At 41.6% G+C, this 25,018-nt stretch overlaps 1 protein-coding gene across 8 annotated transcripts in view; it reads left to right on the top strand.

The window, feature by feature from the left end:
- Positions 1 to 25,018, top strand: part of cyb5r4 (cytochrome b5 reductase 4) — a 110,539-nt gene that overhangs the window by 39,805 nt on the left and 45,716 nt on the right. For all 8 annotated transcript variants that reach the window (XM_077597639.1, XM_077597638.1, XM_077597634.1 and 5 more), the window contains 3 exons: positions 754 to 838; positions 23,226 to 23,301; positions 23,380 to 23,437. In XM_077597639.1, coding sequence (XP_077453765.1) covers positions 754 to 838; positions 23,226 to 23,301; positions 23,380 to 23,437 — 219 coding nt within the window. The remainder of the gene's footprint in view (positions 1 to 753; positions 839 to 23,225; positions 23,302 to 23,379; positions 23,438 to 25,018) is intronic.

The following is a 25,018-nucleotide window of genomic DNA, read 5'->3' as shown; positions in this document are numbered from 1 at the left end:
TTCTCCCCTCCTCTCTCCCTCTCTCTCTCCCTCTCTCTCCCTCTCTTCCCCTCTCTCTCCCTCTCTCTCCCCTCTCTCCTTCTCTCCCCCTCCTCTCTCCCTCTCTTCCTCTCTCTCCCTCTCTCCCCCTTCTCTCCCCCCTCGTCCCCCCCCTCCCCCCCTCTCTCTCCCCCTCTCCCCCTTCTCCCCCCCTCTCTCCCCCCTCTCTCCCCTCCTCTCCCCCCCTCTCTCCCCCTCTCTCCCCCTCTCTCCCCCTCTCTCCCCTCTCTCTCCCCCCTCTCTCCCCCTCTCTCCCCCTCTCTCCCCCCTCTCTCCCCCTCTCTCCCCCTCTCTCCCCTCTCTCCCCTCTCTCCCTCTCTCTCTCTCTCTCCCTCTCTCTCTCTCTCTCTCTCTCCCTCTCTCTCTCTCTCTCTCTCTCCCTCTCTCTCTCTCTCTCTCTCTCTCGCTCCCTCTCTCTCGCTCCCTCTCTCTCGCTCCCTCTCTCTCGCTCCCTCTCTCTCGCTCCCTCTCTCTCGCTCCCTCTCTCTCTCTCTCCCTCTCTCTCTCTCCCTCTCTCCCTCTCTCTCTCTCTGGCCACCAACTCAGGGTGCTTCCTCTCTGGTGCCCAGGTGCCCAAAGTCAACTGGGAAGGGCTCCAGCACCCCCAGACACTAATTAAATATTTTTTTAGAAAAGGAATTATTGCAATCAGTGGTGACATCCCAGATATAAAAGAATAAACAACCAAAACACCAAAAAATTCTCTGTCCACAGGTTCATCGTTGGGTAAACTATGAGTCCATGTTGAAAGCGTGCCTGGTGGGTAGGATGGCTACAAAGCCCATAACAGCAATAAAAGGTATGTTTGGTACAGGCATGGGTTTATATAGAAAACTGACATTTACAAGGCTAGGAGCTGGGTTATATCGTACAGTATACCTTTTTACATCACACAAAGAAACAGAAGGTAATTTTTGGCCTGCTTTGGGTCTTAAGTGCATTGAATAATGGCCAATCAAGGGTCACAGTGAGTGGCTGTGGTGGTGCGATGTACAGTGGTACCTTGAGATACGGGCTTAATGCGTTCCGGGACTGAGCTCGTATGTCAATTTACTCATATCTCAAATCAACGTTTCCCATAGGAATGAACTAAATACAAAATAATTTGTTCCAACACTCTGAAATGGAATGGAAAAACATTGTAGTTGTTCTAATTCGCCATCTATTAATAGAGTTAGAAATAACTAGTGGTTATGATGTTTAATAGTACTCAAATTAGGCAGATTTCGGAGAGAGAGACTTTTTTCACAGCAATGCGCTCGTAGCAACAAACAAACTTGGAACGATAGACACACTCCAAAAAAATGTCATCTAACTTTACACAAAACTTAATTCTAATTTTGTTTTAAAAAATCACTATTACGAAACCCCACGGCGACAACTCTGACCCTGACGATGAGATGGAACCCAGCATTGTTGGCAAATTCTTTATGTCGGATATAGAAGATGAGGACTTTGACAGCCCGCGTTACCTCAGCAGAGCCAAGCACATCATAGGGGACCCTTACCACCCTGGTCACAATCTGTTCCAGCTGCCCTCTGGCAGACGCTATAGGTCCCACAAAGCTCGGACAAATAGGCTTAAGGACAGTTTTTTCCCCACATCCATCAGACATCTAAACTCGCGCTAACATACACACATTCCCTTCTGCGGCATATGAATAGATGTTTGGTTGGTGATCTGCCTCCTACTAGCTGACTTGAAGGAAGGTAAGTGGCAGACAGTGTGCAGTAATCGAGAGGTAAGCGACCTGTATCCACAACAGCGGAATGTCAAATTACAAGTCCGTAACTTACACTTATTTAGGTCTTTTGCCGATTAAACGTAGCTTATGGAGAAGCACCATCAATTTCGTCACACGCAGTTCTGCGTGTGATGACAAGTAGGCTTTTTTGTGTTGTGGTAATGACGACATGGCCTATGTCCGATTATTATTATTGTAGATGTTTGAATACTTTGACTTTTATTTTAGAGAATACACATTACGTCAATAAAACAAAATAAAGTCGTACCTCGACATACGAGCATCCCGACATACGAGCACCCCGACATACGAGCATTTCAAGACACAAATAAAATTTTGAGCAAATAATTATCTCTAGATACGAGAAAAATTTCGAGATACGAGAAAGCCAGGTGGCCAAGACATGAGAGGCTGTTTATCATTGTAGCGCACTGTCTTTTTTGCCATATCTCTTTCGTGTATAACAGATATCTACGAGCACTGGGCGGAGCGTTGCATTTTTTTCAGTGTTTTTTTCCGTCACTCAGCGCGAATGCCGGAGCGATCGCTAATACGAGCAGTATATATTGCTTCTCGTTGGCTGCTCATAAGAACATCAAGGGGACTGGCTCCGCAACTCCTCATGTAATATCTCTGGTCGCAACTGCCTCTTTGTAATGTCTCTGCGTGCACTGGGCGGAGCGTTGCATTTTTTTCAGTGTTTTTTTTTTTGAGTGTGTCTGCATCATAATCCAAGTTCACTCTAAATTTGTTTATGTTATATTACGATTCACTGGTGCAAAAAGTCTCCCCCGCTCGCATTACAATGTACGTCTGAACTCTCAGGGGAGGGGTGAAAACACAAGTAAGACGTCAAAAGAACAAATGAAGGTTTGGAAGTCTTGTGGAGTCTGTGGTGGACGCAGGTGGAGTTCCCAGATTAGATTCCCAGCACTGCTAGGCATTCTGGATCCTCTTTTTTTGCACGGCAACGCTATCGTAACCAGACATGGCCGTGATAAACAAAAAAACGCGAAGTAGGACCATACCTATTATTATTATTATTATTATTATTATTATTATTATTATTATTATTATTACAATAGATGTTTTTGTGCCTATACAGAAATACATGTACACAAGTTCAATTATAAAAATGAATATTTATTAAATATTACATCTATAAGCATCAAAAGACCATAATGTATTAATATCTAAATATAATGTATATATCAAAATGTAAATACTTTAAATACTGTACTCACAGTGAAAATAGTTCCCCCATTGATATAAATCCCAAAAAACAGGTTAATGGGAGTTTTAGTCCAAGTCCTTGAAAGGGAGCCCCCTTTTAGCGAGGTACAGCTTCGCATTTGGGATGAAACAGTTTGTGAAGGCTTTCGTGATCCAGGCTTTCTGGTTGCTCATCCAGTATACAGGCAGTAAGGCTTTGATCTTAGTTGTACTAAATTGACACCATGCCTGGTCTACATTATCTGCGATATTCGAGGGTTACTGTAGTCGCCTGACGAATCATGCGATCGAAGTAGACTTGCTAGTGTCTTTCGGGTTAGATAGACAAACAGAGACAAAGAGACAGAGAGATAGACTTTCTGATATATCTTCAGAATGAAATTTGTTGCATTTGACCCGCACCATAAAGTGAACACAAAAATAATCAATAAATAAGTAATGAATGAGTAGTCAACATATATTGGATTGGATAACTGTTGGAATAATGATTCAAACCTTTTAAATTATTATTAGTAATATTTAATTAAAAAAGGAAAAACATCTTTCAACAAATTCTGCTTACAACTTCGAAGGAGATCCCTTGTGACGCCGTCTCAGTCCACAGTGCATTCTGACGAGCGGCATACTCTTCGGTCCATTTAGCGGCACATAACCAAAACATTCAAAGGTAATCTGATTTAAACAATTGCATAAGCAAAAACAACTGTCTTGAACTATTGTATAAGCTTAACCGAATAACATGAAGGTTATAAAAACACTGTCACAACAATCTGTTTTTATCGGAACACCTGCGTAAGAATTTGCACAATAAGCAAAAACAACGGCATTAGAATTTGCACCAGTAAGCATAATAATTTCTTTATAAGGTAAACAGAGTAGTATTATAATGTAAACAAAGCATTCTAAAGTAAACCAAGCAGGATTATAATGTAAACAAAGCAGTATTATAATGTAAGCAAAGCCGTATTTTCAAATCTGCTGGTGGAGTCTCGTCATAACAGTCTCATTGGGTCCTGCCGGAGAAGTGTCCGAAACATTATGTCCTCGAGCTTTGGCCTTGAGGAGACGATGAAAATGGAGGAAAAATGTCCATGTTCCCATGACTGTTTATAGCCTTACTACTTATTAAAAAATGCTTACAACACATATAGAATATTCCATAATAATTCTAACATTCCCTCCTTTTACTATATGTTTGTTATTCATTTTATGACAAATCCGAAAAGAGACAGGGATATCTCCGTTGGCTGTTTTAATTTTACCCGCTTAGGCTCTACTCGTTCGGCAGGTCTGAAAAGCAGAAAACAAGATCATTTTCGCCCAATCCATCCTCGGAATTACCATGCTCCTGGAATTCACTGCTGCTTCAGCACGCTTCATTAGTAGGGGATATAATTCATGCAATTTAGAATTTGTAGGGGCAATCGCAGTGGTTATAAGTCGGCTCATCAAAGATCTTAAGCAGGGAATAATACAACACCCACATAATGTCAAAATCGTAGCAAAAAGGGCTACGGAAAATGCCACAAATTAGGCCAAATCATTATTAGTAAGGCCACAAATCAGCGGACATTATTCTACTCCAGGATGCTTTTTCATCTTGCGGTTTAGGGTCTGCAGGCCATCGTTGGCCCTGGTGTGGGACCCAGTGGGGGGCGTGTTGTTGAGTGCAACATTTTCAAACATTGCATACGCCCCCTGCTCCTTCAAGAAGCATTTCAACCGCTGCACGATCCTGGAACGCCATCAGACTAGTGGCTGCCAGTTGTTCCTTTATCGCCACAAATCCCTGTTCAGTATAATTTCCAAGTTTTTGGACATTGTAATGCAGGTAATTTATCCGATCAACATTTTTGTTTGGAGTAATTAAAAGAAAAATATACTCCCAACCTGCTGCGATCTGATTAGCCAACTTATACTCATCTGGTACGCCCCGTGGATGCCAATCGCATCAATGTATGTCGGATCACCCTCTCTCCATGCCACGCCGTCGCGAGGGGCCCGCCATCATACCGGATTTCTGTGCAGCCAATTGTATCTCCTCTACTGTAGATGGAAAAACAGACACTGGTAATAGCAGTGAGACCAAGGCACAAAGTCCTGCTGTCATTTTGGCAGGAGTCGTATAATTTGTTTTGACCCCACCACCACCATAGGTCAGAACGTGGAATCAGGGGTGCAGTCTGTTTTAGGACGTGGGCACACCACGTCACATTTATCGCTCCCAGTGCCGGACCGTGCCCTGTGAGGACTAAACAGGTAAAATAATTAAACGCGACGTGTTGAAAAGTTAGACTTGTCCTTTGCTGCCGTTGTAACTGGGTAGACATTATTCCATTTCATACATTTTGGGCTTACATCTTCTTTTGTCATTATCTCCTTTACACAATCAGGGGTAATTTGCGCGGGTACTACTCTTAAGAGAGGTCGGCCCCCCATACATGTTATGCAGGTTTGATTTATAGTATTAGCTGCATTTTCCATCAACAGCAACCAATTATTTCTTACCGCCTCCCGTTTGGGAACTCCCCGTTGCAGAAATGAATTCTCTGGTCATCTCAGATTTTAATTTTACTATGGCGGATCCGGGTGTTTCCATCTCTGACGACTTTCCCACCGTCTCCATAGACATGGTTCCACCTGCCCATGGACTTAGGAAAAACGTCAGACAAGGATCCACAAGTTAATTTGTCAGTCTGAATTATGATTTGTAATGCCCCCACCGTATGGGTTAATTTTATCGAAGGCCTGATGTTTTTTTTTTTGCACGCGTGTGTCATCCAAGCTTGCCAATCTAGACCAGTTTCTGCAACAAGGTTTCCCCAATCTGTTTTAGGACTGTTATGTACCACACATATTCTATAAAATCCATGTGTATCCTTTGAAATGGATATGTAGCTTTTGTAGTTGACATAAGGGGGAATCGCCGTCAACAAGCTGTCATCCTGATTTGATATTCTGCAAAAGGCTCACCATCCCTCTGCTTAGCTCTGCTGATCACGGTATAATTAACTTTTGTTTTAAACTTCCCCGTAACCCGATCAATCAGTTCATGCACTCTCAAATTCAAATTACGACCGTCATGACACAACGGGCCACCATCAGCTTTTGGATTCGAACATCCAAATTTAGTAGGAGCCTGCTCCTTGCTCACATTAGTATTAGCAACTTCGATCATGGGATATTGTTCAATAAACACATCACTCATTGGCGGCGCCCCAGGCTGGGGAGATAGCGTTTTCTCCCCATGTCCCCCACGGGCCCTCCCGACCTGGTCAGCCGGTCGTTCATATTTGTCGGAGGGGGCCCTCCTTTTTAACAACAACAACAACACACTTCTTCCCATATTCGGGAAATTTCGTTGTCACAGTAGGAAGAGGGTGAGTATGCAGATATAGAAAAGGGATTTTAGACATAAATATATTGGTAATAAGTAAGTTAATAAATAAATGAAAAAAAATATAAATAAAATAAATAAGTGTGTTCCTAAAAAAAAATAAAAATAAAAATAAAATATATATATATATATATATATATATATATATATATATATATATATATATATATATATATATATATATATCAGTAGCGGGCCGTCAGGGCCTTCAAGGCCTTCTCTGCTGGCCTAAGAAATATCTGAATCATATTATATTTTGTCCATCAATAATTATTATTCCAAATGGTCTGTTAGCTTCCTTTCATTGCTTTCCCCCCTGGTTGCACTGCTTCCAGATGTGTTTTCATATTGAAGCATTTAACCAATCACATTTCAGCCATTATTTGTTGCCAGATCAGATCTGCCTCAAAGCCTTCAAAATCAGTTCTGCGGGGTCTGCTGCATTAAACAAGACTGTTGCTTTTAACCAATCAGATTTCGAATTGGCAACCCCACAATGATTTTTTATAGGCGTGGGCATTTTGCTGGCTGGGACATGTCATTGCTTTCACCCTCTATTATTGGCTTGCTAGAGTAGACGGGCCAAAAGCTAGAATGAGGCAGCCAGACTAGCAAACTCCACGCACAATGGCCAACGCAGGAAAGCAAATGGATTCGGTTGCAAATTTGCTGGCAAAGCCATTTTCCACACAGACTTTTACAGAAAAAATGGACATCATTAAGAAAGGGCGGTCAACTCCGAAGCTAGCAAGCCTGTTACAGCCGGGAAAAGGGTGTGTTCGGACCTTTCAGTGTGCTAACTACGAGCGCTATCCTTGGCTCACTGGCTCCGATGAACACACCAAATGATATTGTTGGGAGTGCTTGTTATTTGCCACCGATCGACATGGTGTTTGGAGTAACACTGGATTTGCAAATTTGTCTTGTTTAACCAAAGCAGCAACGAGACACCAAAGCTCTGCCGGACAGTTACAAGCAACGGTCCGCTCCAAAACCTTTGGAGATACTCGAGTGGAGTTACAATTAAACTAGCAAGTGCGCAGGGAAACGGAGCGCCACAACGAAAAGGTAAAGAAATATAGGGGAATCTTAAAAAGTTTGATAGACTGCGTCATTTTTTTGGGCAAGCAGGAACTTTCATTTCGGGGACACAATGAAAGCGCTCCCTCGCCAAACAAAGGAAATTATGTGGAACTTCTTTCTCTTTTTGCTGAGAAAAACCCGGATTCACATTACCACCTGTCCACTAATAAAGTATTTAGTGGCACGTCGGGCAGAATACAAAACGACCTGATCACTGCTATTGCTCAAGTGATGGATGAAGAGATCAGAAGCGAAATAAAAAAAAGTACAGTTTGTCTCTGTAATGGTGGATGAGACGACAGACGCGAGTAACGCAGCGCAGCTCGCACTGGTTCTGCGTTACGTCACGGGCAAAGGTGTCAAGGAGCGGTTCGTCAGATTTCAAAATGTTACCAGTGGGAAGCAAGCCGATGACATGGATGATTTTGCAGGAAAATCTTCCACTGATCTCGTTGACTTCCTTCAATAGAAAAATCTGAGTGAGAGCATGGGGCAGCTGTGCGCATTAGTGTGTTTGGCAGTGACCATCCCCGTGTCCACTGCTTCTGTCCAACGGACGTTTTCAGCCCTAAATAGAATCAAAACTTATGCCAGAAATACAACAGGACAGACTAGACTTTCAGCATTAGCTTTGATGGCCATAGAAAGGAACTTCTTGATGGACCTGAAACGCACGTGCAATCTGTACGAGTAATTGAAATCTTCTTGAGGAAAGAAAGGAGGATGGATTTTGTGTATAAATACAAATATTTTTTGTTGAGTAGAGTGTGTCTATTTTCTGAAATAATATTTAAATATTTGAGGTTATTATTGATTCTTTTTATGTGTCGCAGCTGTAGCTGCATTAAAGGTTTTATAGACATAAAATACTTATTGAGGGTTGGATTGATTCACACGTAGCACTATTGAAGGCCCAGGTGTGAAATGCACCGCCCGCCACTGATATATATATATATATATATATATATATATATATATATATATATATATATATATATATATATATATATATATATATATATATATATATATATTCGTGAAAAAAAAAAAAAAACACACCCCCAAACGTCTCTGTCTCCCGTCGGCGAAATCTGCCCAATTTTAGTTAGATTAGTTAGAATTCCTGTTTTTGGTGTTTTTTCAGAGAGTTGGAACGAATTAATTTGTTTCCCATTCATTTCAATGGGAAACGTCCGCTCGAGTTACGAGAATCTCGTCATACGATCTCAGTCCCGGAACGGATTAAGATCGTATGTCGAGGTACCACTGTATATGCTTACATATATATATATATATATATATATATATATATATATATTTATATATATATATATATATACGCATACATATATATATATATATATATATATATATATATATATATATATATGCATACATATGTATGCATATATATATATATATATATATATATATGTATGCGTATATATATATATATATATATATATATATATATATATATATATATATATATATACGCATACATATATATATATATATATATATATATATATATATATGCATACATATGTTGGAATAATGATTACTACCATTTAATTATTATTACTGAAAACAATTAACTGGCCTTCGAAAGTATCTGTGGGGGAAAGCGTCCTCAAGCGTGGTCCCAACATAAATCATGAATTAATATATAGCCTTATTACTTATTAAAAATGCTTACAAAACATAGAAACATCCCATAATAAATCCAACATTTCCCCCCTTTTTATTATATGTTTGTTATTCATTTTATGGCAAATCCAAGAAGAGAGGGATATCTCCGTTGGCTGCTTTAATTTTACCCGCTTAGGCCCTACTTGTTCGGCTGGGCTGAAAAACAAAATCATTTTCGCCCAATTCATTCTCGGAATTACCATGCTCCTGGAATTCACTGCTTCCCTCAGTACGTTTCATCAGCAGAGGATATAATTCATGCAATTTAGAATTTGTAGGGGCAATCGCAGTGGTTATAATTTGGCTTATCAAGGATCTTAAGCAGGGAATAACACAACACCCACATAATGTCCAAATCGTAGCAAAAATAGCTACGGAAATGATTGGGCCAAATCTTTATATTTTCCGAAGGACTTATCCCACAAGTCTGTCCAGGCAGATGGTTCTACTTTAGGATTCTTTTTCATCTTGCGGTTTAGGGTCTGCAGGCCATCGTTGGCCCTGGTGAGGGACCCAGTGGGGGACGTGTTGTTGAGTGCAACATTTTCAAACATTGCATACGCCCCCTGCTCCTTCAAGAAGCATTTCAACCGCTGCACGATCCTGGAACGCCATCAGACTAGTGGCTGCCAGTTGTTCCTTTATCGCCACAAATCCCTGTTCAGTATAATTTCCAAGTTTTTGGACATTGGTTTTGCTTCTGAGCCGGACGACGGGGATGCATGACTCTCAAGATGGCGGAGCGCACTGACGCAGCGGCTTTATGCTCTCCAGTTCGGTGTCGTTCGTTATCTTACAGTCGCCAGGATTTAATCACTATCGGAAGGATATGCGATACATCCGATTTCTCAGCAAACTCTCCGGGATCTCCGTGGCTAGCCAGCCCACCAAAAGCACGTCGAAGGCGGCGAAGGGACAGAAAACAGAAGCGTGGATGCCGGGCGGGCCTTGCTGCTAAGCTGAAACAACAACCACACCGAGCACCGCTTCCTAGTATCTTCTTGACCAACGCCCGATCCATCACCCACAAAATGGATGAGTTGGAACTTCGTATTGCTACCAACAGCTTTGTTAGAAACTGTAATATTATTATCATCACAGAAACGTGGCTACACCCGCATATCCCCGACGCTGCGGTATTGCTAGCTAGACGAACGCTTTTTCGGAACGACCGTTCAAAAGAATTAACAGGCAAAAGCAAAGGAGGACTGTGCATGTTTATACATAATGAATGGTGTTGTGACAGTAGGATCATTGACACTCACTGTTCCCCGGATTTAGAGTTATTGGCAATACGGTGTAGGCCCTATTATCTACCGAGAGAGCTAACTGTCGTCATAGTAACGGCTATCTATATACCTCCAAATGCTAACGTTAACACGGCACTTAACCTCCTGCTAACGGCTGTAAACAAACAACAGCTTGACCACTCCAATGGAGTTTTTATTGTCGATAGTGATTTCAACAAGGCATGTTTAAAGACTGTTTTACCTAAGTTTATTCAATACGTAAATTGTAATACTAGAGGAGACAAAACTCTTGACCATGTCTATTCTAACATCAAACGTGCTTATAAAGCCACTTCCCTCCCTCACCTAGCTGGATCAGATCACCTCTGCCTATCTCTCACCCCCGCTTACACTCCACTCCGGAGGCAAACAACGCCACAAATAAAGATAATAAAAACTTGGCGACTGTTTTTCCCGCATCAACTGGGAACGTTTTGTACACGACAACCTCCAGGACTACACGGACTCTGTACTTTCTTACATAAAAAACTGCATTGACAACGTCACTATAGATAAACGAATACGGGTTTTTCCTAACCAAAAACCCTGGATGACCAATGAGACACAGGCACTCATCAAATGCTGTAACTCCGCCTTTAGATCAGGGGACAAGATAAAATATAGAGCTGCCAGAGCTGAGCTGAAAAGAGGCATTAAAAAGGCCAAGGCAGCATATACCAAGAAAATTGAGGAGCACTTCACAGAAAATAACCCAAAGAAGATGTGGCAAGGAATACGCCATATTACCAACTACAATAACAATATGTCTGTTAACGCAGATGCCTCACTAGCGGAGAAATTGAACCGTTTCTTAACCCGCTTTGAGACTAACAAATCAGACCCAGTCTCAACACCACCACCCTGCAGCAATCCACTGACATTCTGGGAACAGGAAGTGAGACTGGTAATGCGGTCTGTGAACACCAGGAAGGCTGCTGGTCCAGACGGAGTACCTGGGAAGGTGCTCAAAGCCTGTGCTGACCAGCTGACTGGAGTCTTCACAAACATTTTCAATTGTTCCCTGCAACAATTCATCATTCCATCCTGTCTGAAATCTGCCACCATCATCCCTGTCCCCAAAAAGCCAACCATTGACAGCATGAATGATTATAGGCCTGTTGCACTCACGCCTGTGATCATGAAGTGCTTTGAAAAGTTGGTAGCCCGCCATATCAGGAATACAATCCCTCCCTCAATTGACCCTCACCAGTTTGCTTATAGAGCAAACAGGTCCACTGAGGATGCTATTCCCATTGCTCTTTATACAGCACTGAGCCACCTGGAACACCATGGGAACTACGTGAGGATGCTCTTCATTGACTATAGCTCAGCCTTCAACACCATAAAACCGGACATTCTGACTGACAAACTCTCCCACCTTGGACTATCCTCTTCAATCTGCTGCTGGATAAAGAACTTCTTGACCAACCGACCACAGACAGTTAGACTTGGTCCCCACCTCTCTTCCTCCATTACACTGAGCACTGGCTCCCCTCAAGGCTGTGTACTGAGTCCCCTTCTGTACTCCCTGTACACATACGACTGTACACCCACCCACCAGTCTAACGCCATCATCAAATTCGCTGACGACACCACTGTGGTCGGACTCATCTCAGGAGGGGATGAGTCGGCTTACAGAGATGAGGTCAACAAATTGTCTTCGTGGTGCTCGGTGAACAATCTCACACTGAACACCACGAAAACTAAAGAAATAATCCTGGAATTTCGCAAACACGGCACAGATCTGGCCCCACTCCTCATAAATGGAGTATGTGTAGACGGGGTCCAGTCCTTTAAATTCCTGGGGGTCCACGTCACGGATAAGCTCTCATGGTCTACAAACATCACGGCAGTGGTGAAGAAGGCTCAGAAACGACTCAATTTCCTCAGGGTACTTAGGAAGAACAACTTGGGCACCAAGCTTCAGATAACCTTCTATAGAACCACTGTAGAGAGCATCCTGGCGTACGGCATCAGTGTGGTACGCTGGAAGCACGGCGGCAGACAAAAAGGCCATGCAGAAAGTGATTAACACTGCCCAGAGGATTGTCGGCTGCTCTCTGCCCTCACTGGAAAACATTGCCAGCCCTCGTTACCTCAGCAGAGCCAGAAACATTTGGAACCGTTTGGAAACTCCGTGTTGCGGAAATGAATTCATCATCTCTGGTCATCTCAGATTTTAATTTTACTATGGCGGATCCGGGTGTTTCCATCTCTGACGATTTTCTTACCGTCTCCATAGACATGGTCATTGTTGTTGAGACACAAATTTAAAATTTGTAAAAAGGGTATTCTCCACCTGCCCATGGACTTAGGAAAAACGTCAGACAAGGATCCACAAGTTAATTTGTCAGTCTGAATAATGATTTGTAATGCCCCCACCGTATGGGTTAATTTTATCAAAGGCCTGATGGTTTTTTCGCACGCGTATGTCATCCAAGCTTGCCAATCTTGACCAGTTTCTGCAACAAGGTTTCCCCAATCTCTGTTTTAGGACTGTTATGTACCACACATTCTCTATAAAATCCATATGTATCCTTTGAAATGGATATGTAGCTTTTGTAGCTTGACACAAGGGGGAATTGCCCGTGTTTTGGCCGTATATCTGCATATAGATTCAATCCATTATCTCCCCCTTTTTGAGGCATCAAATTCCCCATGACTCAAAATGGCAGCTCTCCTAGATAAGTCTTTTGTTTTTGTTTAGTCCCCCAGGTTCCCAAATTTCCCATTGCAGAAATAAAAAAAAATTCATTTGGTGAAATTCTTTTCCCTTCTTTTGTTTCTGTCCTACTCTGCCACCGCCGTCCTCGAAAGGCTTATCAGCGATTTCAGAAATCAAATTTCCAAATCCTCTTCCACCTTGATATTAGAAGATTGATATATCTTGGTGGGTAGCCAATTAAAACACAAAAGACAGACACTCAGCCACGCTCGCACTCATAATCAGGGAATTTAGAGTGCTCCCCCAGTCATCCATAATTTTGGTTTGTTGGAGTAAAACTGGAGTACCCAGAGAAAACCTACGAATTCTTGAGGACACCAGGAATACTCCACACTCCGGAAGGTCTGGATCCACCCCACTTTCATTAGTAGATCCTCGAACCGCAAGGTTGATGCCTGAAGGAACTAGGTAATTAATGTATTAGATTCGCGTGCCACATATCTAAAAATAGAAATTTGTTCAATTGCCACCACTCCTTACCCCAGTCAGTCAGCATGTGGACTGCCATGCGAGTGGCTGTGATTAACTATCTATTCGCCAATAATGCAATAACGGAAAAGTTGTGACACATTGAAACACACAAACCCCCCTTAAGTATTTTAACCGTTTGTAAAAACTTTACCTCCATGTTCTGCATTAAGTTACACCCCCTTTCAATGCTATCGAATTTTGCCCATTCTAGACAACCCATCTACTTAAAGCATTGCTCAAAGCTTGATATTTTATAATTTGGAGATGTTATTTTTGAAACATATACACTATTTCATCACTTGTTTCACACCATGAAAGGCCCCACCAGAATTTGTTGTAGATATTCCCGTTTATCTAAGCTTGTTATTGCCAATCGTTATCACTGTAACATTTAGGTGTATTAACCCCATAATTGCAATGCAGTAAGTTTTGGCTAAAGTTCTCTTAATTTGTATGCCCCTAAAGCAAGACAGCAACGTCATTTGGTTGGATCAATTGATCAATGCTAATATCCCAATAGTCATCAATATGACCTATACCAAAGCATATTTCCCCCTTCAGGACAAACAGGGAATTTCTTTTGTGCACTTAAAAACACTCCATATTTCTTCTAGGGAAACTATGCCTATCCTAAATCAATTATCTTATCTACCCCAACCAGGTCCAATTTACCTAATAATTTGGACAAATGCCATGAATTTTCTCATGCCATTTCTTAAGATAAGAGCTATTTCCTATAGATCTCCGTTACCACAATTAAAATCTACAATAATTAAATTAGAGAAATAAACCTTTTACTAGGCATTTCCTAATTACAATTTTCAATGTTTAATAAAGGACCCACAAATTGTAACCAATATGCCATAATATTGTAAATTTTCCAATCCCTTTTTTTCTTCAACCAGCCAATCTCCTATATCAAAGTATTTTGAACAATCCAACCATTCAAAAACAGTATTAATATTCTTTTATCCTCCAAAACTAGCTCTCTTTAATTAAGAGCCCTTTGAACTTCACAAACAAAAAATAAAATAATAATAACAATAAAAGCTCTATTCCCAATTCCAAAGCTTTTACCAAATCAATCTTTGCTAAACAGATTTTCTATCACCTCGAAAGACATTTCTGATTAAATCCAAAGAATAAGTGCGAAGGTAATTGCGGAAACCCTGCTTCTTTTATTATGAAATGTTTAACGGAAGCGCGCTCTTAGCTGCAAACTGTGACCTTCACGCTCGCTGCGAAGCAGCATCCTTATCTTTTGTTTACACATTCCAAAAACGCTCTCTTTTTCTTTTTGCGCACAATGCTTTGCCTCCAGTGCACAATTATAACGCTTTTTAGAGAAGACTAAATTAATTCCTCTCCCGATATCCAACTATATCACAATATTTTGCCAAGACCCCATAATCACAATATGCTGCAAGCATAACTATATCATAGCAAAAACCCATTTCTGCCCTCAAGTTTGCTTCAGCACCCCCAAGGCCAATTATTGTAATGTCTTCAAGGAAGGGGTCCCAAAAAATTTAGTCGCTTGTGCGGTCCGCGCGCATACTGAATGCCTACCACCGCCAAATCAGCCGCCCCGCGGTCCGCATGTTTTTCCGCGTTCAAATCAGCAAAGACAGCCACGCTCCCCCGCAGCCGATGCATTATTTGACCAGTTTAGAGTATGACAAAAACGCAGGTTTGGCAACCCCGCTAAACATTTAATTGGCCGTTTGGTATTTCTTTTCGACTGTTAACCAAAATATTCCCGCTAGCGGACGGGATCAAAACCAGGATAAGCCGCAATAAGCCATTTCATTCCATTAAATTGACAGTACATTTAGGTACTATTAACAAAGTACGTCTAGCAGTTGGAAATAACCATTGTAATTGCCGTTTTACAAGTTTCAGCATCACACAAAAATTCCAATTGAATTCCATTCACAAAAAATGTGATCTCTGGTTTAACCAAATCAAATGCCAGTGTTTCCATTAAATTTAGCTCAACATCCTCATGTTCAAAATCCTCATTCAAATCATTTTGAGCAGGCATGTCTTGTTTTTAGAACAAAACAGCCCATCGCCTAGCTCCTATCAACCAGCCGAGGACCGCTATTTTTACAAAACAGCACGTTTTGCCTTTCCCTGCCTCGTCATCAAAAACAATAATTTGTCTGTGGAACAAGCCGTGCCGCTTCTATCTCCATTCATATATTATACATATATATTACCTCTATGCATTAGTACGTACATTATCCCGTAGTATCAATATCTTATGCACATTAAGCTAGCAAGAGTCGGTGGAGTCCCTCCAAAGCTCCTTTAGCAATAGACTGCGGCACCCTCATTGCAGGAAGGAGCGCTTCCGCATATCCTTCCTCCCATCAGCTGTCAGGCTCTTTAACAAAAAAATGGCTGTGTGTTAAGACCTACCGTATGCATGCATGTACATTTATGTGTATGTATGTATATATGTGCTAAGCAACACGCTTATTTAATTATATATTTACTCATGTATTTATTTCTTGACCTACTTATTACCTATCTATTTATGTCTATAATGCCTTTCCTATTCCTGCATCCTCACCCTCTTGCCACTGGAACAACAAAATTTCCCGAATACGGGATGAATAAAGTTATCCAATCCAATCCAATCCAAAACCATATTTATTTTATCAATAAGTTTAGATGTCTAATTCTAAAAGCGCTCTGATTTTCAACAAATTTCCAATCTTTACACGGCAGACGCATCTTTGGATCGTCGTCAATAGCCGCTTTATTGTTTGAGCCACCCATTTTGGAGTGGATTCGTGTGCAAGCTCGTAGTAACTTTTTTTTCTCCTCCTGTTTCTCTTAGGCTTTAACAACTACGCACACAACCAAAACAACGTCGACCACCACATTTTATAGACCACACTCGTGTCCACCTGCTAGTGACTAGTATCTGCAGGGTTTTAAAAATCGCTAATCCCCAGGACGCGAGCCTTATTTCTCAAAAAAGGCCATCACGTGAGATGCCCTCCGCGCATTTGGAACCCGTCAACAATATGCAGACATTACACGCGGACTCACCAGAAATGCGGATAGATGCCTCCCACAGTTGGATAGTCTTCAACCGTCCAGAATCCAGGCACTGCTGAGAAATAATCCAGCCTGATAAAGGGATTTCTTTCGCCGTGCACGGTCACTCCAGATATTTAACCGCAGCGTCTGGATTCCTTATCGGTGTGTTGACCCCCCGGCTACTCGAAGGACCAAATGTTGGAATAATGATTACTACCATTTAATCATTATTAATAATATTTAATTAAAATTGGAAGACATCTTTCAACATAACTGGTTACAACTTGCAAGGAGAAACACTCGTAACGCCGCTTCGTTCACAAGCATTCTCACGTGCAGTCTATTCTTCATCATATTTAGTCGCGACAAACGGAAAACATTTCATGTAATCTGATTCAAAACAATTGCATATAAGGTGACCGGAGCGGATGGGAAACCAAAACAACGGTGTAAGAACTTGCAGAATAAGCATAATATTTTCATTATAAGGTATACAAAGCAGCCGTATTTTTAAACAATAATGCGATTATCGCCATCTGCCAGAGTCCAGTCCAAACACGGTAAGAGTTTCTTGCCGATCAGCATGAACACGGGGTTTGTTGCCGTCAATAGTCCTGAAAACAATTAACTGGCCTTCGAAAGCAGCTGTGGGGGAAAGCGTCCTCAAGCGTGGTCCCAACATAAATCATGAATTAATTTATAGCCTTATTACTTATTAAAAATGCTTACAAAACATACAGAAACATCCCATAATAAATCCAACATACAAATATATATATATATATACATACATATATATATATATATATATATATATATATATATATATATATATATATATATATATATATAAATATAAATATATATGTACAGACGCTCCCCTACTTACGAACATTCGAGTTACGAACAACGGTACATACGAACGTGTCTGCAAATTGCGTTTATGTCGAAAAATGTTCGTAAGTTCGATTTTGTATTGCGCGCCTTTTTCCTAGTAGTGCTTCTTTCCGCCGCTAATACCGACGCCTGGCGCTGTGAGAGCTCAGCTCACCCAGCATCTACCTTCCTCTGCCCAGTTCGTTGCAGTGCGGAAGTGCGTGAACATATCTCCAGTGCGCAAATAACCTTTTTCATTTTTATCATTAAATATCTCGTGCATCCATTATTCAATATGGTTGGTGAAAAGCGAAAGGCTTCTATTGAGGGAGGTGCAAGGAAGAGGCAAGCCATTTCATTTGAAATGCGTGGCAATAATAACGAAGCTTGATGCGCGTGAGAAAGTGGTGAGCGTTGCACGGGAATACAACTTGAGTCGTTCGACCGTCAGTACCATTTATAAACAAAGATCGAGCAGCAGGACCCAAATATTGAAAGTTGCACAAAGTTTGCAAATCAATTGAATGATGCCATACAGTGCTACCGCATCATTTATGATGAAAAAAAGAAAACTGCAATCGTCATTAGATAGCTTCTTTCGGCCAGTTTCTAGTAAATCTCTCTCGCTCTCTAATGTATGTATACAGTACTGTATGTATTCTCTCCATGTTATTAAATATTTTTTCAGTACAAACCAATGCGTATTACTTATACAAGCCTTAAACATACAAATGCATTTATATAAACCTTCAATATACTTATATAGGCCTAAAACATAAATTATAATACAAAATATAGCACTGAGCAACTTACGAACAAATTCAACTTATGAACAATCGCTCGGAACCTAACTCGTTCGTAAGTAGGGGAGCGTCTGTACATACATACACATAGATGTACATGTATACATACGGTAGGTCTTAACACTCAGCCATTTGTTTTGTTAAAGACCGTGACAGCTGATGGGAGGAAGGAGCTGCGGTGCAGCAGTCTATTGCTGGAAGAGCTTCGGAGGGACTCCACAGACTCATGCAGGGGGTGGGAGGTGCTGTCCATGATGGACATCATCCTGGTCAGCATCCTCCGCTCTCCCACTTCCTCCACAGATTCCAAAGGACAGCCCAGAATAGAGCTGGCCCTCCTGACCAGCTTATTCAGCCTGTTCCCGTCCCTCTCCGTCCTCCCGCATCCCCAACAGACCGCTGCATAAAACACTGTAGATCCGACCACAGTGTCGTAAAAGGTCCTCAGCAGTGTTCTGCACACTCCAAAGGACCATAGTGTCCTCAGTAGGTAGGAGCGGCTCTGGCCCCTTTTATACAGGGCATCTATGTTTGTGGACCAGTCTATTTTGTTGTTGAGGTGAACACCCAGGTACTCAAAATTCTCCACGATTTCAATATCCGTACCCGGGATGTTCACAAGAGTGGTCTGTTGAGGATTCCTCCGAAAGTCGATGACCATTTCTTTTGTCTTACTGGTGTTGATGTAGAGGTGGTTTTGCCTACACCATTCAACAAAGGCTGTGATGACTCCCCTGTACTCTAGGTTGTTCCTGTCCATCACTCGTTCAACAATAGCGTAGTCGTCAGAGAACTTCTGCAGGTGGCAGGTGTCTGTATTATGTTTCAAGTCTGATGTGTAGAGGGAGAGGAGGAGTGGGGAGAGTACTGTGCCTTGTGGGGCCCCCGTGCTCCAAGCTACCACATCAGACGTACAGCCGGCATGCGCCAATGAATTGCCGTAGCTCCCCTTTTATGCCATGTCATCGCTCTGAGGCTGTGGCTTCACTCAGCAACGGGGAGACGACGTGCCCGTGCCGTCCTCGGCTTGCTGTGGCTTAGATTACACTGGACACTTGGCACGCATTTTTAGTAGCGATGTAAAATCGAAAGAAAAGCTGGAATTGACTTGAAGTTAGTCTTTCTCCGCGAGGTAATGTAGGCAATGTTAAACGCAACCCGCTGGAAACAAGAAAAGGCTTGGCAGCGTGTTTTGCAGCTATTTATAGTTTTCGGCGCGCCCATTCTTCCTCTGTGGTATTCACTTCTTCTTTGCTTAGAGCCAACCATTTCAGAGCCAAAGAAGCGGTGCCCTGACTTCCACCATTTTTCATCTGAATTCTCTTTGCGAGTTTCAGCGTAGATTTAGACATTTTTATGAGCTTTTTTAATAACTCAGAAAAAAATCCACGATGTAGTGAAGCCGCGATGTGAAGAACGATCACAGTACACGACAAGGTAGAGCTCCCAACCTCCGTCGACTCCATTTCAGGAGTACCCTTGTCTCATTTCCGGAGTTTATCCGGAGTGAATGCGATTCACGCAAAATCAATATGCGCTGAAGTCACACTAGATAAATCATTCGTCAGAACTCGGATGATTCACAATTCTTCCAGTTTACAGTGCAGTTGAACCAAGATGACGGAAGCCGTAGCGATGGTTTGAATTTCGAAGCATTTAAATTGGAAATTTGGTACTTTTCTGAAAGGGTTGCTTAAACAAAAAAAAATGTATGTGACAATTGTTGGGGATTTTCGGAGTTTAGGGAGGTTGTCCGGTGTCCCGGAGTTTGCCTTGCATTTCCAGGTAAACTCATAAAATTCCAGAGTAGTTGGCAGCTCTCCCACAAGGGAACTGTGCAGTGTCCTTACGTCAATGAAGCCTGCTGTATCATTAGAGTCAGCAGGTGTTGTAACACATTCGCTTAGCACAGTTATGTTGACGAACCAACCAATCAATGCACTTGGCATGGGTCATATTTTAGCTTGATACATTTAAATGGATATTATTGTTGTTTTATCTTTTTTTAAATACCAATTTGATGACCTCATCGTGTTAAATATGCAGTATCTCACAAAAGTGAGTACACCACTCTAAGTTTTGCAATATTTTCATTATATCTTTTAATGGGAAAAGACTGAACAATTGAGAATGATTGGCTTGGATTGGATAACTTTATTCATCCTGTGTTCTGGAAATTTCATTGTGACAGTAGCAAGAAGGTGAGAATGCAGATACAGGAAAGGCAAAGTTACACACAGTTACAAGTTAGACAATACAATATAATACAATGTTGGCTGCCTTGTGATACAATGTGAAGTAGTTTGATAATAGTAAAATAGTGTATTTTCTCACATTTAAGCCGTATTTGTCGCAAAAAAATTATGACCGTGTGAAATATGAAATGTATTCTTTTGTACTCTTATATATTTTAGTCACTAGAATAGAATTTTACTGACACCTATGGGTTAAAGCGTGCGCGACACCTATTTTTGTATCACCGCCTACTTTTGTGTCACGTGAACTTGTCAATAAAACACTCCGACGCGGAAGTAAGGGCGGGATTTAGCACGAGAGAAGGGATGGGAGGAGCACGCAGGCTCTGCCTCCAAATACCCCAAATCCCACCCCCCTCCGTGCCCCCTCCCCCGAGAAGACAATGGAGCGACCGCGTGCGTCCATTGTTTCTGGACGTGCTTTTTCCACCTCTTTCCTGCAGAGAGGAGTTAAAACTCATCTGTCTGGGATGCTTCCTTTGTTCGATTTATTGAATGTCAGAATGGTTCTGACAGTCTGAATCCAGGGTATGGCTTATATGCGCATAAATTAGACTTGACATGCACAAAACTGCAATGTGATAACGACAAAACGCCACAACGCAAGACAATGCTGCCGATACGTAATTTATTTCAAAATAGACAAAAGATAAAATGCTAAACTATGTTGACGTCTATGAATGAAATTCAAGAAAAAAAACGTATCTTGCATAAAACGGGAAACAACTCACTCAATTATGCCTGCCATGGCTCGCTCAGGGACTTGCACTAGGCTGGGAAGACAGATTATGCAATAGGTAAAACGCTTGGTGTGAAGAAATCAACGGTGGCAGCAATTATTAGAAAATGGAAGACATCCAAGACCCCCCATAACCTCCCTAGATCTGGGGCTCCATGTAAGATCTCACCCCGTGGCGTCAAAATGATAACACGAATGGTGAGCAAAAATCCCAGAACCACACGGGGGGACCTAGTGAATGACCTACAGAGAGCTGGGATCACAGTAACAAAGGCTACTATCAGTAACACAATGCGCCAGCGCCACCAGGGACTCAAATACTGCACTGCCAGACGTGTCCCCTGCTGAAGCCAGTACGCATCCAGGCCCGTCTGCGGTTCGCTAGAGAGCATTTGGATGATCTAGAAGAGGACTGGGAGAATGTGTTATGGTCAGATGAAACCAAAATAGAACTTTTTGGTAGAAACACAGGTTCTCGTGTTTGGAGAAGAAAGAAAACTGAATTGCATCCGAAGAACACCATACCCACTGTGAAGCATGGGGGTGGAAACATCATGCTTTGGGGCTGTTTTTCTACAAAGTGACCAGGACGACTGATCTGCGTAAAGGAAAGAATGAATGGGGCCATGTATCAAGACCTTTTGAGTGAAAATCTTCCTTCCTTCAGCAAGGACATTGAAGATGAGATGTGGCTGGGTCTTTCAGCATGACAATGATCCCAAACGCACAGCCAGGGCAACAACGGAGTGGCTTCGTAAGAAGCATTTCAAGGTCCTGGAGTGGCCTAGCCAGTCTCCAGATCTCAACCCCATAGAAAATCCGTGGAGGGAGTTCAAAGTCCGTGTTGCCCAAAGACAGCCCCAAAACATCACTGCTTTAGAGGAGATCCGCATGTAGGAATGAGCCTAAATACCAACAACAGTGTGTGAAAAGCTTGTGAAGAGTTACAGAAAACGTTTGGCCTCCGTTATTGCCAACAAAAGGTACATAAAGTATTGAGATGAACTTTTGGTATTGACCAAATACTTATTTTCCACCATGATTTGCAAATGAATTCTTTAAAAATCAAACAATGTGATTTTCTGTTTTTCCCCCCACATTCTGTCTCATGGTTGAGGTTTACCCATGTTCACAATTACAGGCCTCTCATCTTTTCAAGTATGCACATCTGGTGGTTGACTAAATACTTATTTGGCCCACTGGTTGTCAAAGTATTACTGTGTTATTGTTATTATAACAACTTTTGTCATTTAAAGTAGGAGGGCGAGATTGAAAACGTTAATATCTTTTACTCTGACGGACCGGCTTTGGGTAGCTTGCGGACTGCTGGTTGGGACCACTGCTATATGGTATCCTTGCTGACCTGTTGTGAAAGGCAGACTACGCCCTAAATTTGTTACTGGTTAGTCATAGGGCACACATAGACAGAAAACCATTCACACTCACAAAAACACCGCCACTGAGTGGGACACAATCCCACACTACCCCCTCCGAACTGAGGCGAATGAACTACTACACCATCACATCACTTGACCTAATCTCTATTTTATAGAAAATATTTTGCAAAGCTGCAATAGTAGCTCATTAAATAAAAAAAGCATGGGGACAACACTTGGGCAGACACACTAAAAACATAATTAAAATCACCAACAATTTTTTTGGGGAAAGAGGGTGTTCTCCAGAAACAATATTATTTTTTTTGTTATTTCCTTTCAAGTTTAAAAATACACATTCACCAAATTAAAATCCTTTAATACACACTCTAATAGAAGGAAAAACAGTTCCTGTTATTTTTTCCAATCCACCCTAAATTTTACTCCTCAGAAATTCCACGACCTCAACCAGTCTTCATCCCCTCAAACCAAGTGGTTCCTCTGGCCGTCAAAGATTCCCGACCCCGGTAATTTTTTTTTTTAAATATATAATTAAAACAAACCAGCTCAACTGACTTTTTTCCTCATCGCTGTTTTTTCTACAGGTATGACTGGTTTCAAACTGCAGAAACAGTTCATCTGGTTATTTATGCTGAAAGGAAGGTAACTGCTGATCCTCTCTTTCAAAGGCCAATAGAAAATTAAAATGATAAACAATCAAAAGCAGAAAATGTATCCATTACTAGAGCCACACAATGAATTTTCTGTATATTTTGAAACCTTGAGATTTGTTCTATTGCTCATTATAAATGTGATGTTTTGCACTTGTATTTGGCAAATAGTAAACCAGTGTACAGTATTCTTTTTATGTACACAATAACTTTACCTTTTATCTTTGTTATGATTGTATAATCATAATATGAATGAATATGTCACGACTTTGCTGACATTATATATAAACTGCAGCGTTCATGGCCTTTAGATGACATTAATAGCACTATGTTCAGCACTTATTTTCAAATGGCAAGATAAACCACAGTAAAATTGTAGCCAAACAACTGACAACACAATTTGTACAGTGGGGCATATAAGTATTTAGTCAACCACCAGTTGAGCAAGTTATCCTACTTGAAAAGATTAGAGAGGCCTTTAATTGTCAACATGGGTAAACCTCAAACATGAGAGACAGCATGTGGAAAACCCCCCATAAAATGACCTTGTTTTATTTTTAAAGAATTTATTTGCAAATCATAGTGGAGGATAAGTATTTGGTCAATACCAAAAGTTCATCTCAATACTTTGTTATGTACCTTTTGTTGGCAATAACGGGGGCCAAACATTTTCTTTAACTCTTCACAAGCTTTTCACACACTTGCTTTTAATTTGGCCCATTCCTCCATGCGGATCTCCTCTAGAGCAGTGATGTTTTGGGGCTGTCGTTGGGCAACGCAGACTTTCAACTCCCTCCACAGATTTTCTATGGGGTTGAGATCTGGAGACTGGCTAGGCCACTCCAGGACCTTGAAATGCTTCTTACAAAGCCACTCCTTTATTGCCCTGGCTGTGTGTTTGGGATCATAGTCATGCTGAAAGACCCAGCCACGTCTCATCCTCATTGTCCTTGCTGATAGGAGATTTTCAATCAAAATCTCTCGATACATGGCCACATTCATTCTTTCCTTTACACAGATCAGTCGTCCTGGTCCCTTTGCAGAAAACCAGCCCTAAAGCATGATGTTTCCACCCCCATGCTTCACAGTGGGTATGGTGTTCTTTGGATGCAATTCAGTATTCTTTCTCCTCCAAACACCAAAAAGTACTATCTTGGTTTCATCTGACTATAACACATTCTCCCAGTCTTCTTCTGCATCATCCAAATGCTCTCTAGCAAACCGCAGACGGGCCTGGATGTGTACTGGCTTCAGCAGGAGGACACGTCTGGCAGTGTAGGATTTTAGTCCCTGGCGGCGCATTGTGCTACTGATAGTAGCCTTTGTTACTGTGGTCCCAGCTCTCTGTAGGTCATTCACAAGGTCCCCCCGTGTTGTTCTGGAATTTTTGCTCACCGTTGTTATCATTTTGACGCCACGGGGTGAGATCTTGCATTGAGCCCCAGATGGAGGGAGATTATCAGTGGTCTTGTATGTATTCCGTTTTCTAATAATTGCTCCCACAGTTGAATTCTTCACACCAAGCGTTTTACCTATTGCGGATTAAGTCTTCCCAGCCTGGTGCAGGTCTACA

The sequence above is a fragment of the Stigmatopora argus genome, chromosome 4 (genome assembly GCF_051989625.1).
Source record: "Stigmatopora argus isolate UIUO_Sarg chromosome 4, RoL_Sarg_1.0, whole genome shotgun sequence".
Classification (NCBI taxonomy): domain Eukaryota; kingdom Metazoa; phylum Chordata; class Actinopteri; order Syngnathiformes; family Syngnathidae; genus Stigmatopora; species Stigmatopora argus.
Note: the sequence above shows the minus strand (reverse complement) of the source record. Positions and strands in the feature narration are given on the sequence as shown.